The sequence below is a fragment of the Hemibagrus wyckioides genome, linkage group LG01 (genome assembly GCF_019097595.1).
Source record: "Hemibagrus wyckioides isolate EC202008001 linkage group LG01, SWU_Hwy_1.0, whole genome shotgun sequence".
NCBI lineage: Eukaryota > Metazoa > Chordata > Actinopteri > Siluriformes > Bagridae > Hemibagrus > Hemibagrus wyckioides.
The window spans coordinates 20345247-20362057 of NC_080710.1; the positions used below are offsets into that span (position 1 = coordinate 20345247).

General features: G+C 39.7%; 1 protein-coding gene across 2 annotated transcripts; it reads left to right on the forward strand.

Annotated features, from left to right (window-relative positions):
• Window positions 1-791: 791 nt before the first annotated feature.
• On the forward strand, window positions 792-16405 carry adcy3a (adenylate cyclase 3a). Of its 2 annotated transcripts, none has more exons than XM_058396648.1 (20): window positions 792-3079; window positions 5367-5516; window positions 6794-6924; window positions 7059-7170; window positions 7742-7869; window positions 8056-8214; window positions 8333-8498; window positions 8606-8725; window positions 8968-9110; window positions 9430-9591; window positions 10161-10248; window positions 11282-11398; window positions 11776-12032; window positions 12445-12526; window positions 12655-12813; window positions 12899-13045; window positions 13181-13297; window positions 13385-13514; window positions 13594-13718; window positions 14093-16405. In XM_058396648.1, the coding sequence occupies exons 1-20, from the start codon at window positions 2315-2317 to the stop codon at window positions 14273-14275; spliced, it is 3441 nt and encodes a 1146-aa protein (XP_058252631.1). In that variant the 5' UTR covers window positions 792-2314; the 3' UTR covers window positions 14276-16405. The 2 variants fall into 2 exon arrangements, with proteins under 2 accessions (XP_058252631.1, XP_058252640.1); XM_058396657.1 differs by having other exon boundaries at window positions 8609-8725.
• Window positions 16406-16811: the final 406 nt, after the last annotated feature.

A 16811-nucleotide genomic window follows, 5' to 3' on the forward strand; every position in this document is an offset into this window, starting at 1 on the left:
ATGAGTTGAAGCTGTTATAGCTGCAAAGAGTGGGCCAACTCCATATTACATTCATGTGCATGTAAAGGCAGACGTCCCAGTTTTGGCCTGACTCGCAGTCTCTGCTCTAATTCATCCTGAAGGTGTTCTACTGGGTTGAGGTCAGGACTCTGTGCAGGCCAGTCAAGTTCCTCCACACCAAACTCACTCATCCATGTCTTTATGGACCTTGGTTTGTGCACTGATGTGCAATCATGTTGGAACAGGAAGGGGTCATCCCCAAACTGTTTCCACAATGCTGGGAGCATGAAATTGTCCAAAATGTCTTGGTATGCTGAAATATTAAGAGTTCCTTTCACTGGAACTAAGGGGCCGAGCCCGACCCCTGAAAAACAACACCTGAATTTAATGACCCAAGGGGTGTCCCAAAACTTTTGGCAATATAGTGTATTAGCTCTACTTTCACATATGGTTTACTATTTATTATTATTATTATTATTATGAAACATGTTACACTCTTATTACTGGGACAGTGATGAGCTACTAAGACGTAGCCTAGTAAGTATAAAGGAAATATTAACTAAGCTAAAGGATTTCCAGAAAAAAAATGCATCAGCATCTTCAAAATGAACAAAGCTAGAGAAAATCCGAGAAACCCTTTTTGTTGGCTGAATACTTATTATTTATATTTACAACGAATAGTTGTAATTCTTGCGGTGTTGTTATCTAGCTCCGTCCTCTCCTCTACTCCTGATGTAGAGCGGGGTGTGAACAGACACGGGGGCAGGAGGGTGGGAGGAGGGAGAAAGCGTGGAGGAAGAGAGAGAGAGAGAGAGAGAGAGAGAGAGAGAGATCCGACCCTGGTCCACTATTTCCTCCTGTTTAATCGGTAAACGCGTAAAATCGCAACCCGCAATCACCGGTGACTTTTATTGGTGAAAACAGAGGCACTTCCGAATAATAAGCCTGGGCTTCTGGACCCATAAAGATCGCCAGTCGTATCTCTCGTGTCACTTCTGCGGATGAATTTTCCACGACATCTAGGATTTATCTATTGCTTACTAGCGACAGGGACGGATCATCGGAGACACCACTGATGCTAGCACGTCGAATGGAGTTACCGGGAACTGGATGCAGACTTTCGTGATGTTGTGGATCCTGTGCAGATTACATCTGATCTCATTGTGAACGAGGCTGTAGTGCTTTTTTTTCCTCCATAAATCACAACTGAGAAGCACGAGGAAGCGTCAGGTTATTTTTTTTTTTTACTGCACTGTGGGGCAGTCGACGGTTCAGGTCCGAAATGTACCATATGTGATAAGGCCAGTTGTAACACGTTGGTACGTTTTACACGACCTGTCTAAAATGGCAAAATGTGCGTTGCATACAATGTCAGATGGCAGAACGCGTGTGTTTTCGTTTGTGGCTTAGGCAATCTGCATGTTCACGTTTCACGGGATGCACACACACACTCCGTCCCTCCGTGCTGAGAGCGCAACATGTATTTCCTGTAAGTGTTCCTTTCTTTTTTTTCCCACGGAAGACTACGGATTCTTCGGCGTAATGGACGGAGAGCGACCACACGATGAATGCAAACGAGCGAAATTCACTTTACTGTCATGTGCGAAAAGGGGATGAAGTACGACATTAAACCACGAAGGCCATTTTGATAACGGCAGAGGCTATTCGTGCAAGTATTGCATTTTCCTTATCGTTTCAGGCATCCATTGCGACTGCTTCTCGTTTGATGCTTTAAGACAAATCAGCCACCGGAGCTTAATTTAACTTCTCCGAAGCATGTGTTACATCTGAAAGAAAATAAGAATAATCTCATCGCTTCCTTCCTATATCCTGCGTTCATTGTCTCCGCGAGGCTTCACCATGGAAACCTGGCGCGAGCGACCATGATGGTAAACCGGGCAGGAAACACACGCAGCGGCGCATATGTAAACAACCATGGTTAGAGGGACATATTTCTCTTAAACTGTTTTTTTTTTTGGGTCTAGGTGGACCGCAGCCGAGCACTCTGTGGCCTGTGTGGTTTTATTATTATTTTTTGCACATCTTCCTGACAACAAATGTATCGTGCTCACAAAAGTGTTTTTGTATTAGGCTAAGTGCCAAAGTGTTAAACCTTACTAGTTACTAAGGTCCAGTTGGATGACCAGAATCTGTGTGAAATAATTTAAATGTCCATGCAAGATCCAGTTAAGCACAGGGATTGACAATCAGGAGACCACACCGAATCCAGTCATCGGATGTAACTCTCAGGTTGACAGCTTGTTTGACATGGGAGTTAAGAAGGTGCCAGACAAACCAGCACAATGTACTTGTAATGTACTTTTTAAGAATCACTTGTTTAAAGAGTAACAGGGACAATAAGGATCTATTTTTCATTCTTCACATAACCTATTGGCTCTTTGAAATGCCTCGGAACCGGGCCTTCTCCGAGCCAGAGTACTCTGCTGAGTATTCAGCAGACTGCTCGGTCACGCTGCCCTCTGATCCTGGCCAAGCAGTGGGAAGAACCCATGAGGTCACCGTGCGTAACTCGGGCTGCTGTTTGTGTCTCCCTCGCTTCATGCGTCTCACATTCACGCCAGACTCACTGGAGAACCTCTACCAGACCTATTTTCGGAGGCAGCGGCATGAAACCCTGCTGGTGTTGGTGGTGTTTGCAGCCCTCTTTGACTGCTATGTGATCGTGATGTGTGCTGTGGTCTATACCAGTGATAAGCTGGCATCTGTGGCTGTGGCATGTGTAGCATTGGCTGTGGACATTGTGCTCTACCTACTGTGTCGCTACGGCCTTCTGCCTGAGCGCATCTCACGTCGGCTGGTGCCGTATGCCCTGTGGGTGCTTATAGATGCCCAGATTTTCTGTTATCTAGGATTGAACTTTGCCCGCTTCCACCAGGCCAGTGACACTGTAGGATGGCAGGCCTTCTTCAGCTTCTCCTTCTTCTTGACACTGCCATTACGACTGACACCTATTGTGCTCATCACAGCTGTGTCATGTGGTGTGCACACGTTGGCGCTGGGCGTCACCATCGCACAGCAGCAGCAAGAAGACATCCAAGGAGCTGCTCTCGGGAGACAGGTTAGACCTCTGGGGACAGGGGACAAAAATAAAAGTTTGGGGTGATTAACAAGGATAAGTAATCGTATTATTTTTAGAGAGATACTGACTGATCACAAGGCTATCAGTGTGCCTTTTAGAAATAATTCACACCCAGTTTTTGTCAGATATTAATCACGTAAGTTGGAGTGACAAATTACCATTGGTAATGCTCACTCGGCATCATGGGGTAATGAACTGTACTGAGCTTTAATAATAACTAGCTGAGGCTTGATCATTTGAGCTTGAACTGTATATCACACAATCACCACATATAACCTATTGGCTCTTCAAATCCCACACATCTTTTATCCTTAGTTGCATTCATTTTAGCTAGCTCACACTTAACAAATTGAAATGGTAATATAAAATATGTGAAAATAATTATTTTATGTGATTACAGCATACATTTCATGCCTGAGCTGGGCCTTATTTTGCCTACGTTCAACATTACATACACATTATATTACATAATCATTGTAATGCAAGAAATACAAGTACTGCTTTGTTTTTTGCATACATCCACTTATCGCTGTACAGGTGACGTCAGCTGTCCGTCCAGTTTCATACACTTCAGGAGATGGCTCATGGTTCCTGGACATGTGTGTCTGTGATCTTTTTTTGTATAAGCAAAGGTTAAATCTCTCCTAGCATGTGAGACAATACTGTCACACTGTACAGCCTGGTTATGAAACGGCATACATGGATAGATTTATGGCTAATGATATCTGCTGCGGCGCACTTGAACCAGATCGCTCTGTCATGTTGGGTGAATGCCATGGTTCATTAAATGCATACGAATAATGGTCAGAGGATTCCAAATGGCTAATACCAGTTAGGAATATCAGATTTATGCCACCTTCTAAAATCCAACCACCACTCAAAATGTGTTAAAAAGTAAGAAGCAAGAAAATCTTTAAAAAGTCATTAAACTTGACTTTAATTGTTTACGTTTATTTAAATCTAGTTCCTAAATTTAAATGTGTTTACATCTGTTTTCATATGTTGGTACTTGCTTGTCATTTTGTTTACTACATTTGACCCAGAGTCACCTGACAAGCTACTGAATACTTACTGAAACAAAAGTATGCACTGTCAGTTAAATAAACTGCAAATTAGTCTGCCCTTGAAGGTATTAAATAAACAGCTGTCATTGAGAAAATGAAAACAGATGTTAACAAGTCTGAATCATTCTAAATTATTAACCAATTTTCTACCTAACATGTCTTCTAATGAATCATTAATAGCATATAGGCATTAGCAATCGCCAAACCTGGTAAACCTCTTATCTGAAAGATGCCCCAGCGTGCAGGACCAACTTAAATTTCTTCCTAAGCTGAACAATAATGTTAATTAATATTTTTAGTTTCTAAAATACTCGTGTGTGGTTCTATATCATTGAGAGTTAGTGAAAATAGGCGACGCATAAGCTCATAAATGACTAAGAAACATGTTGACAGCCAGTTCGTTATATTGGGAAATGTACTGACAAGAATTTAATTTGGATTCACTTTTGAATTAATATGTAGAGGAGAGCATTAGTGTAGATAAGATTCAAGAAGGTAATATTTTTGTTTTGTTATTACACTGTGTGTAGCTGTGTGTGCTGGACACTCAGGCTTTCGAACACTTTTGGTGCAAACTGCAGCCTCAAGAGACGTGGCAAAAAAAACCCCAGAAGATTAGAATGCACTGCAGCAGGAGAACCTGGATTTAATGGAGAAATCTAGGGATTCAATTTACTGCCTTTATTATACAGTATTTATTGTAATAAACCAACCATTGCAAGTTTAAAAAAAAAAACAGCCTTAGATTTTTTACAAAATAAAATGTAAAGATTTTTCTGACATCTTCCTTATGGAAAATAAACATTTATCATTGAAGTCAATTCCCTGTAGATTACTCAGCAGCTCAGAGCTCTCAGCCTTCTGTGGGTCAGTTATATAAAGGCTTTGGATTTTAATGTCTGCAAACAATAATAGTGTAAAGAAATGATGGTTATATGAACAGGTTATAGCTGGTTCATCACAGAACTGTAAATATATTCCCAGCCTACACTCAGGTTTATGCAAACAAGACCAGCACTATAAGGCCAACACTCTAAGGAACAGGACTCTTAATAATCTGAAGAGTAATGCACTGATTATACAAGATGAAGAATTAAAAGCAGTCAGACATTTATTGTTGTGCATGCCTTTGCATGAGAATGTGTTTCTGCTAAAAGCTGTGATTTGCTTAAAAGGTAATTTTGTTCAACTCTTTGCTTCAGCTGTTGGCCAACATCCTGATCTACATATGTGCAATTACCGTGGGGCTTATGTCATATTACATGGCTGATCGCAAACATCGCAAGGCCTTTTTGGAGGCCAGGCAGTCTCTGGAGGTGAAGCTGAATTTAGAGGAACAGAGTCAGCAGCAGGTAAGCTTTTTTTTTTTCCCCCATAAAACCAATAAATCCTAGGGCAGTGCTTTTCATCATGTAGACTGTGACCCTTTATTATTAATTTTATCTATAAAATAATTGGTAAAAATAATATTAGACAAATATTTTATTTAAAATTGTTATTTATATAAGGGAATTATTATTTGATTGAGAATAATTTTAGATGGAAAAATATAAAGATGTACGTATATATGATTGCAGATATTTGGTAGAACAGCATTACTATTATCAGTAAAGTCCAGATGTGCCAGTGTGCAACTGCAATTGTAGTGCAATATATGCTGGGCATAAAAAAATTTAATTGGTGGCAATGGTAAAGTATTCTACAGATCTCCATTGCTGGAAGTCTGAGAAAGCGCAGTGGACTGTGATCTCTGCATGAGAAGTATAGCATTCCTCTTGCCAGTGTAACTCAGAACAATCTGCGAGCTCATGTATATGGAAGAAGACAGTTCAACAGCAGAGGCAGTCTGAAAAGATGGTGACTGGCTTTCTATTTCTCTGAGGAAGGGTGTGTTAGATTGGTAGGTGGTAGCTAGGCAGGGGGTTGGTGTACAGGCAATGACTAAATCGCAGAGTTTGGGAAATACTTTGTATCATAGATTATTTTTTTCTCATCCGGAGTGCCTGCTCTGTTATGACTGTGCACACTGTGTGTGTGTGTTTGTGTGTGTGTATTTAGTCAGCAGTCAGTTCCTCCCTCTCTCTGGTCTCCCAGCTGTAGCCAACTGGGCTTTCTTGATTGCTTCTATATATGGAGCAAACAGTTGCTGCTAACAAGGGGTGGGGGGTGTTTGGGGCTGGGGGGGTGGTGCTATAGAAAGAATAGGATGCAGGAAGGAAGTATTGGGGTTGGGTGTGTGTGTATGTGTGTGTTTGCGTGTGTTTGCGCATGCATGCATGCATGTGTGTGAATGAGTGTGTATGAGAGAGAGAGAGTGAGAGAGAACAAAAGCACTGATAGCAGCAGAAACTCCCTGAATACTTAAAGAGAAACAAGGGCTGCTGGGAGACAGGGCCTGCCAGCCAATCAAGGAGCATCCGGCGGCTGCAGGTTACCATGGCGACAAGCCTCCTGAGACAGTGTCAACTGTAATCACACTTCTGACTATCTCCTCTTGATTTGTTATGCCTTTTATTTCCTTTTTACAGCTACACTCTAATATATACAGATCTGTTATGCAGTCCTCCCTTCCCTTGCGCTGAAGTTTGAGTGTGTGTGTGTGTGTGGGTTGTATGTACTCTGCACACAGCAACGTCTATTGCTGTCCATTCTGCCCAAGCACATAGCAGACGAGATGCTACAAGACATGAAAAAAGAGGCCAGTCAGAAAGAAATGCAGCAGTTCAACACTATGTACATGTATCGCCATGAAAATGTTAGGTGAGTCTCATGCACATCACACTACATTTAAGAGGAACATCAAAACTGCTTAAAGAGCTTGATTGAAAATGATTACATGTCAGCAGTGAATGCTTGAGTTTAATGTGGCTGTGTATGGTGTGTTTCTTTTGCAGTATTCTGTTTGCAGACATTGTGGGATTCACCCAGCTCTCTTCTTCCTGTAGTGCACAGGAGCTAGTCAAGCTGCTCAATGAGCTGTTTGCCCGCTTTGACAAACTGGCTGCTGTAAGTGACTGCCTCCCTCCACATGTGTCACACAGGGAATACATGTGTACTTTGTTCTGCTTACATGAATTCAGGATGAAATCCTATCTAGTATCTGGTGACATTGGGAGATATGCTAACTTAAGGATAAATTAAGTGTTCTTCATCTGTAGCATGGTAGCACTTTTCAGTGTTAAGGAAACTACACTAGACCCATTTAGACTCAGTTTACATCTAGGCCAGATGTTGGGTCAGTCAGTAAATGTTAATTTATTTATCAATCCATTCATTTACTAATTAACATCCAATTTGGAATAGATCTGGCATGTGGCAGACATACTCTCTGGATACGGTGTCAGTCTATTGAAGGGCACCATGCACACAAACATTCACACCACTCATTCACACTTAATGGCATTTCATCGTCACTATTCCACTTACTGGAATATTTTTAGAAGGTTGGAGGAAACTGGAGAACCTGAAAGAAACCAACATGGACATGGGGAGATAGCAATTTCACCTAGTCAATATACATTCTGTGAAATTTAGAAATGTATACTGTGTCACGACTCTGCATATTTTTGCTCTGTAGAAATATCACCAACTGAGGATCAAGATCCTTGGGGACTGCTACTACTGTATCTGTGGCCTTCCAGATTACAGAGAAGACCACGCAGCCTGCTCCATAATGATGGGATTGGCTATGGTGGAAGCTATTTCGTATGTGACAAGCATCTTATATCCAGTATCATGTCTTTTTAAAAATACTCATGAACTAACAAATTACAGAATGTTGTTCTTAATTTTCATGCTGCTATATAAGTGATGAACTTCAAGTTGTGCAAGCTGAAAACACTAGTCCTCGATGATTGACTTACATGCTGTTCATTCACATGCTGATTTCAGCTATGTTCGAGAGAAGACGCAGACAGATGTTGACATGCGTGTTGGGGTGCATTCTGGAACAGTTCTTGGTGGTGTGCTGGGACAGAAGCGCTGGCAGTATGATGTCTGGTCCACAGATGTCACAGTCGCCAACAAAATGGAGGCTGGAGGTATACCTGGGTGAGTCCTGAGCAGCAGTTACAGGTTGTAAATATGTTCAGCTGTTCAGTGCTTGCTATGTACTTAATGCTGTAGAAATGTCACTGTATCTTATACTTCTTTACTCTGAATCCACTAGGCGTGTGCACATCTCTCAGAGTACACTGGAGTGTCTTCATGGTGAATTTGATGTTGAGCCTGGGAATGGAGGAGCACGCTGCGAATACCTGAGGGAGAGAGGCATTGAGACATACCTTGTTGTTGTTCCCAAAGGACCTGTGAGCAAGAATGGGATCAATGGAGTGGTAAGTGTTACTTCATATTTCCAATCCAATTATTCTTGTTCTGCTGTTGAAAAGGTAGTTTGTCCTTGTCTTTCTTTGCTGTCTTTCATTCGATGGTTTTCTTCCAGAAGCTGTCGGTGACTTCATCTAATGGGAACTCTCCTCTATTGATCAACACTACAGAATGTAACGGCAGTGTACACACAGCCTGCACCACACCTGAAGAACCAGAGGAGCTAGACACACGGGTAAACATACACTGTTCAACCAGGACATGCCTAGCTCTAGCCACCCTCTTTACAGCAATACAGCCAAGGTGGTTACTTGCCTTCCTAACATGTAAAATATAGTTTAAATTATCTATGTAAAACTGGTCATGTCTGATGGCAATGGTACGATACGGCACAAACTGAAGGATGGATGCTTGTGCTGAAAAAGGCATCTTGGATTATGTATGATCCCTCTTATATATGTGTCTGTGTGTGCTCAGGTGGTGAATCCCTCGTTCCCAAACCCTCGGCGGCGTCTTCGTTTGCGAGACCTTGCTGAGAGAGTTATCGATGCTCAGGAAAATGAGCAGGAGCTGAATAAACTCTTGAACGAGGCACTGCTAGAGAGAGAGACAGTGCAGGCGTAAGTACCATTTTAAATTTCTGTTTCAGCCAGGGGAGTGTGCCCCATGTGTTTCATAATGAGTGTTGGTATCAGAAACCATATAGACAGCAGACATCGTTACTGAGAGCATGCTAATCTTAAATATGCATCAGGTATCAGCCAAGGCTGAAATCTTAATACTGAAATCATTTTTAATCATTTCTATGCACTATTGAAAAAACGTCATTCGTGTATAATGTGTTCATTTAAACCTTTCTGTTATTAAGCACAGTAGCAGTTGTAATTGTGAGGTTATTTACTGTTACACTCTCACTTTGGCTGTGTGTGTTTGTCTTAGATTAAAGGGAAAGTACACGAACCGCCTTTCTCTGCGCTTTGTGAACCCTGAGCTGGAGACACGTTTCTCAGTCGAAAAGGAGAAGCAGAGTGGAGCCGCCTTCAGCTGTTCCTGTGTAGTGCTGCTTTTTACAGCAGCAATTGAGGCACTTATAGATCCTCTGTGAGTCACACCGCAGTGCACATTTTCTTTTCTTCATGGACCAATTACATGTATGCCTGACTGCGTTAAAAAGCTTGCTGTTAACAAAAGGAAAGTCCAGATACTACAGGCAGTGAGGAATGGAGGTGCTCTTTAGATCGATAATACAGAAAACTTCAAATGATGCAGGACAGTGACATGGCTAGTGATGGCATTCTCTGCTTTATATCATGTTCTATCTGAAATTAATTCTTTACCTATAATCGAAGGACCAGTTTATAAAAGGAATTACATCCTGTTTCCAGCATGTGTGATGATAATAATAGAATTGGGCACAAGCTCTTTGTATTTTCTGTTCTTGACCTCATACATATGTTGCTAAATGGTGAGCCAGTAAACAGTTTTTAATGCATCGGTTAAATTGGTTTCCTGCTTCTGGTTTCCATTTTGTGTGAATCGAAACAAACAAAACACATTCAGCTTTTCATTCAGTTTTCTGTGCTTAATGAAATTAATATTGTGCTCTAATGGCTTTCACTATTCTGGCTGACCATTTATCATCTCTTAATGTCTGCTGTACATCTTGACAGGTTGATAGCCAACTATGTGACTCTAGCTGTGGGGGAAGTGCTGCTGCTCATTCTCACCATCTGCTCCCTGGCAGCCATTTTCCCACGGGTGAGTGACCCAGCACTTTAGCCAGACACACACAACATGTACATGGTTTCTTGGTATCTGGAACTAACTGTATAGGTTGACCTAATCTAATGGCTGTCATTTTTGTTTTTTGGCCAAGTACTCGACTTATATAGTATTACTGCAGTAGACAGTAGATTTCCTGTCCTCAGTGTAGCATTTGTTATTCTGTCATGGATTTGATCCAACCTTATTAGTCAGGTCATTGCACTTTTAATTAACTTACACCGTTTAATAGCAATATTGATTGATAGGGTGCTAAACATGCCTGAAGCGATCACAGCTAACAATGGAAACACAGATAAACAAGGAGAGAAACAGTGACCCAGACATATCATTACATGGGAAGTTGTCCTTAAAATGTTTAATCAGAAAAATATAACCAGACAGCAAGGCTCAAGACACTACATTTACACTAGAATAAAAAAAATAGTCTGATGATGTGCACAGTCAGCAATATGAAGACATCCTATTACGCTGTAATAGCTTTATATTCATTGTTTGTGAATAATGCATAAAATACCCTAATACACAGATACATAAGAAGGTGTGAAAGGGTTTTGAGGTAGAAACTTGGTCATAAATGCATACAAGCCACAAGGTAAATGTAATCAAGGTTATTCTGTTATCTCATATGTTTTTAAAACCACTTTTCTCCTTTCTTAGTCCTCTGGACAATATAAGGAAAATTTCTGTTACTAGCCCATGGTGATTTTTTTTTTTGGAAAATTGGTCTATTTCTGTGTACTGTGAAGCCAGGGGTCATGAAAAGGTCAACTTTTACCCTTGTACATATATTTCCTAAGGTGACATGCAAGGTCCATGTTAAATGTAATTAGAGCACGGTCACTTGAACGAGGATCGAACCACCAGTTAGCTAGTCACAAAAAGAAGCTCTGCATTCGGATATTGTAAAGCCAAGCCTGAAATCACTACACCCATTTTGTCACTGCAATCCTTTGTGTGACTGAAAGGATTTGATGTGTAGGATAAATGACTTATTTTGCTCTTGCAGGTATTTCCTAAGAGACTAGTGTCATTCTCTACATGGATTGATCACACACGCTGGGCTCGCAACACTTGGGCCATGGCAGCTATATTCATCCTCACACTGGCTGACATAATAGACATGGTGAGACACTATTGGGTGAAATGAATTACCTGTTAGTTACAGTAGAAACAGACATAAGGTTTGAAATTTTGAATATAATTTTAGCAAACTGTTATTTTAATGTTCTACTCATTAGTGTTAATAAATACTAAGGTGCATGAATGCCTTACTAATACTAAATAATAATACTAAGCCAAAGAAGACTGGGCTTAAAGTGTCATATTATTAAATGTGTATTGCTAATCACTCAATATCAAGGCCCAACCCAATTCTTCTAAAACCTGATATATATTATTATTATAATATTTTTAAGATTGTAACACTGGTCTATCTTACTGGGTTGCTCATACTAGATGTCTCAAACTCAGCCTTATTTACTTGTGTATTCACGCTTGTAGCTAAGCTGCCAGCCTCCACAGCCTGTTGGTGATGTTTCTCCAGCCCCAGGTGGACTAGGAGGTTGTCTGGAGAACCCCAAATATTACAGCTACATTGCTGTATTAGCGTTGATTGCTACTACCATGCTGGTGCAGGTCAGCCACATGGTGAAGCTTACTCTCATGCTGCTGATCACAGTAGCCTCAGGAATCGTCAATATTTACAGTTGGAGGGACATCTTTGACCAGTATGATCTAACCCACTATAAGAAGTACAGGTGAGTACTACATAGTTTTGGATCAACATCATGTATAATGTTTTGTATTAGACAAATATAAAATATAAATAGGGGTGGGTGGTATGGCAAAATGATCACATCACCTAAAGAGGTTTCAGTGAACAAACACTAGCACAAAAGACTAGCACAATATAAAATGTACACTCCTTTATGTACCTTAAAAAGTACAATGTTTTTAAGCAATTAACAGAAAATAAAATTAATAAAAAATTATAAAAGCGTTGTTTGGTGATGTAGAAATAATGTGATACCTTTTCAGACTCATAAAAACATATGATTATATAATTTATTACAGTAACTATATAATATTACACATTATTATTATTATTATTATTATTGTTATTATTTACTCATGAAATCAGAATCTGATGCTTTTTATTTTCCTGGGTAGAATATACCTCGTACCATCCAAATATACAATGACTGTGATGATCTTCATCATGATGGTCAGCTTCTACTACTTTGCACGACATGTATGTGATTCTTCTCTATTAATCTCATTTTCTGTCCAAGTTCAGTCTAACTTCTGTCTGTGACTTGATGTTCTTTTCTGTTATTCTATTATGTCCTGTACATGTTTCTCTCATTCACTTCATCTCAGGTGGAGAAACTGGCTCGCACGCTGTTCCTGTGGAAAATTGAGGTACATGAACAGAAGGAAAAGGTGTATGAGATGAGACGCTGGAACGAGGCTCTGGTCACAAACATGCTCCCGGAGCATGTTGCCCGTCATTTTCTGGGCTCCAAAAAGAGGGATGAGGTGAAGAGATACAAACAGCACAAATGAAGACAAAAACAATACTATAATCTCTGTGTAAGTATCTAACTGATTTCACCCTAAACAGGAACTGTACAGCCAGTCCTATGATGAGATTGGGGTCATGTTCGCCTCTATCCCAAATTTCTCTGACTTCTACACAGAGGAGAGCATCAACAATGGGGGTATTGAGTGTCTGAGGTTCCTCAATGAAATTATCTCTGACTTTGATAGTGTAAGTAAACATCTTTTGTCAGTTTTTCCTCAAATTGTGTGATTAAATTTATACATCAGTCAAAAGTCAGATCCTCCCAGTATGGCATGATATGGCATAAAAACTGAGTGTATTGCATTTTTCATGTCTTCATAGCTTCTGGATGAGCCTCAGTTTCGCTGTATAACAAAGATTAAGACCATCGGCAGCACTTACATGGCAGCATCAGGAGTCACTCCTGACACCAACGCTAACGGCTATGCTTGCATGAAGGTGAGGGATTCAGAATGGTGTGATTAAGTCAGAAAGAAGCTTTGTGATAATGAACTTTTCATCATTAAAGATTTTTTTTCTTCTCAGCAAAAGGAGGAGTTGTCAGATAGGGAGCGCTGGCAGCACTTGGCAGATCTGGCGGATTTTGCTTTGGCCATGAAAGTTACTCTGATGAACATTAATTATCAGTCCTTTAACAACTTCATGCTTCGTATTGGTAAGTGGCAAATGTTGTAGTGCACGTGAGAAATGTACAAAATATGTGAGGTATAGTGACTACTATCTTTTCTCCCCAGGGTTGAATAAGGGTGCTGTTCTTGCTGGGGTCATAGGGGCTCGGAAGCCTCATTTTGACATCTGGGGTAACACTGTTAATGTGGCCAGTCGCATGGAGTCTACAGGAGTGATGGGAAACATTCAGGTGAAGAACATTTGCTTTTGGGGAAAAAAAATTAATTACAATTTATCACACTGGACCACACACTATATTTTCATTAGGAGCAATATTATGTTTGCTTCCATTTTCAGTTCTATTATTAGATTGGGCATGATTTCGAAGTTATTATGATACGAGTGTTACAAGGAATATAAGCTTTAGTACATGAAATGTTATTTACTTCTCTGTCACTGTGTGTGTGTGCATACATACAGACATACATACATACATACATGCATGCATACATACGAATATACTGGATGTCTAATACATATGATATTTATTATAATTTCTCAGTAATTAGGGTAATTGTTCTGAAACTCAGAGGTCGTCAGTAACTCAGTGTTTGTTGCCCCCAGGTGGTAGAAGACTGCTATAACATCCTGAAGGACTATGGCTTCCGTTTTGTGAGAAGAGGACCAATCTTTGTTAAGGGGAAGGGGGAGTTGCTCACTTATTTTCTAAAAGGACGAGAAAAACAGGGTTCTTTCATCAATGGCTCTTCTGTCACACTGCCTCATCAGGTGGTGGATAGCTCTTGACCTACATGCACATAAAACCAAGAAATACAAAACTTCAAGTTAACAATCGCACACCCCATGTATGTAACATACATATAACAAGTAAGACCTTTTGGAGAGGAATTTCACAGATTTTCGAAATAATTCATTGGTGAAAATAGTTAAGAGAAAGGAGAAGAGAAGAAAAGTACTAACATTTGTGATAGTAACTTAGGGTTATTTTCTCCACTTTCTACACAATGAGTCCAATAAGTGGAATTGTGAAATGCTCATAGGGCAAAAGAAGACTTTTGGTTTTCTGTTTGCAGAAAATGACATTTTCTCTACGTGCACCTCAAATTCTGTCTCCCCTGAGCTGTTCTCTTTCTTCATCAGTGTTCTTTAGTCTTCCTTATGCTTCCACAATTCCTCGTCTGCATTTATAGGTTAAAACTTTTATGCAGCTTTTGGATATTTAAAAAGTTTGAAAGCTTTACAAATTCCATCACTGATAGTAAATAGCCTACAATAAAAAAGCTGAATATTAATCCTGTTAGATGTTATGACTGGCTATAATTATAGCCAGACAACTCATATGACAGGTGCAGTATACTGTTGTTGATAGGCATTTCTGCTGTTAATATAACCAGAGCAGGGCTACACAAGCTGTATTAACTGGAGAAATGCTTGTCATAGTCTGGGAGCTGGGCTTCCATGCACAATGCAAAAGTTGGAATGAGACACAGAAGTAACCAAAGGATACAAGTTCATACAAGAAATAAATAAAGTAAAAGCATTATCACTAAGCTATCATAAAACTGCCCCTAGTGCATCAGCCATATATTTCTATCATTTTGTGTAAACTTTCTGTGAGGTAGGTTCAGGAGACTTCAAACTGCTGGTTCCTTTCACTGCTATTTCTAAATATTTCCAAATGGAGGTGCATATTTTATCCAGCAGTTTTTACTGTTCAAAGATTGAATTAAGTAGAAGTTTGAAAGAATCTGTGAAATTCCCCTGAAAAATATATTGTGTTGCATATTAATAGGAAGGCATGTCACAGAAATGGAGTGTAAAATGCGATTCTCTACAGGAAAAATACAGGGTCATACTGTACTTGGATCTTTTAAATAATAACTAGCTGGGTTAATGGATTGAAGGATAAATGAATTTCCAAAAGTAATCTATCTGCTGAATCAATAAAACTATTGTTGGAGCAAAGAATGCAAGCAGTAGATTTAGTGACCCAGTGGATAAGGTTGAGATTGTACATGACACACAGTGCTTTTACAGTTGACTTTTAAACTGATCCTATATAGGTTATTGTTAAAAATTCTGTTGTATGTCTACGATTTTTTGTTAATTGAAGAGCAAATTTTAAAGCATATAAAGGGAAGCACACTGGCTCTCTCTGCCATTAAGTGTGTGCAGATGCATGCACGCAGAATTATGTGTGTTCTTGCCTGCTGTTCTGAACATCTTTTTATCTACCCCCTTTTATTTCTGTGGCTTTGGATTTTACAGCCAGTTTATGGTCGTCCCATTTTTCTACCCAGTTTTAAAGTGTTTTAGTGTGCCATGCAAGAAGTGCCATAACATAATTATGTGTCCTGTATATATGCTCCTCTGGGGTGATCGACGTGTCACTGTGAGCAGGTGAAATGCAAGTGTGTATGTACATTATGCATGCACTAGATGAAAGTGCAGCTAGGGTCAAGAGATGAGATTTTTTTTGCCAGTATTGGAGATATGGATGCTTCTCAGATCTTGGATCATATTCCCCTCAAAGACTTTCCTAAAATACTAGATGAACGTGCAATAGTTTATTCTTTTACAATGTTCCGTTCTCCAATACCCTTTGCAAAAACATTCTCTACCCAGTAAGTCATATTTTTATATTGTATATGTTTCATTCAAAAGAGTATTGTGCAGTTTTATCTGGTACAAGACTGGAGTGGTGTGCCTGGCAACAGTTTCCTGTTAATTTATTGCAGATATCAGGGATGTTGAAAGAGAAACTGCAGACAGAATTGCAATTGTTGTGTTTGAATTGTTGTAATGGATTCTGAAGAAATGTGATGCCGATTGTTTGTTTTTTTCTGGCCTGATGCAGGATTTGATTATTATTTTTTTTAATCCTAGGACATGGGAATAAAATGGCACTTTGAATGATTTTGATCTCTTATTTGTACATAATGCACTACAGAAAGAGTCATATTGAAGTTTTATTGAAATAAGCTTTTTCTACAAGCACTAGATCAGGATGGAAAGAGAAAATACAGCATGGTTACTAATTATCTTTGTTTATTTTGACGTCTGACTAAATGTTTCATTTTTAACATAGCAATTTTTTTACCCTTACTGAGGGTAGGTAATGCCGCGTTCAATTTAGAGATTTTCCGAATCGTGATAAAATATAGCATGACAATATTATTCGAGTTTTTGTGGAGCGTAATGAACGCATCGCGCTACCACATTTGACGTAGAGAAAAATTAAAAACCATAAAACCTATGCAATAGTTTTTTTTTCCACCTATCAAATGTATCGCTATTAGGTTTGGATAAATTAGAAAGCGCT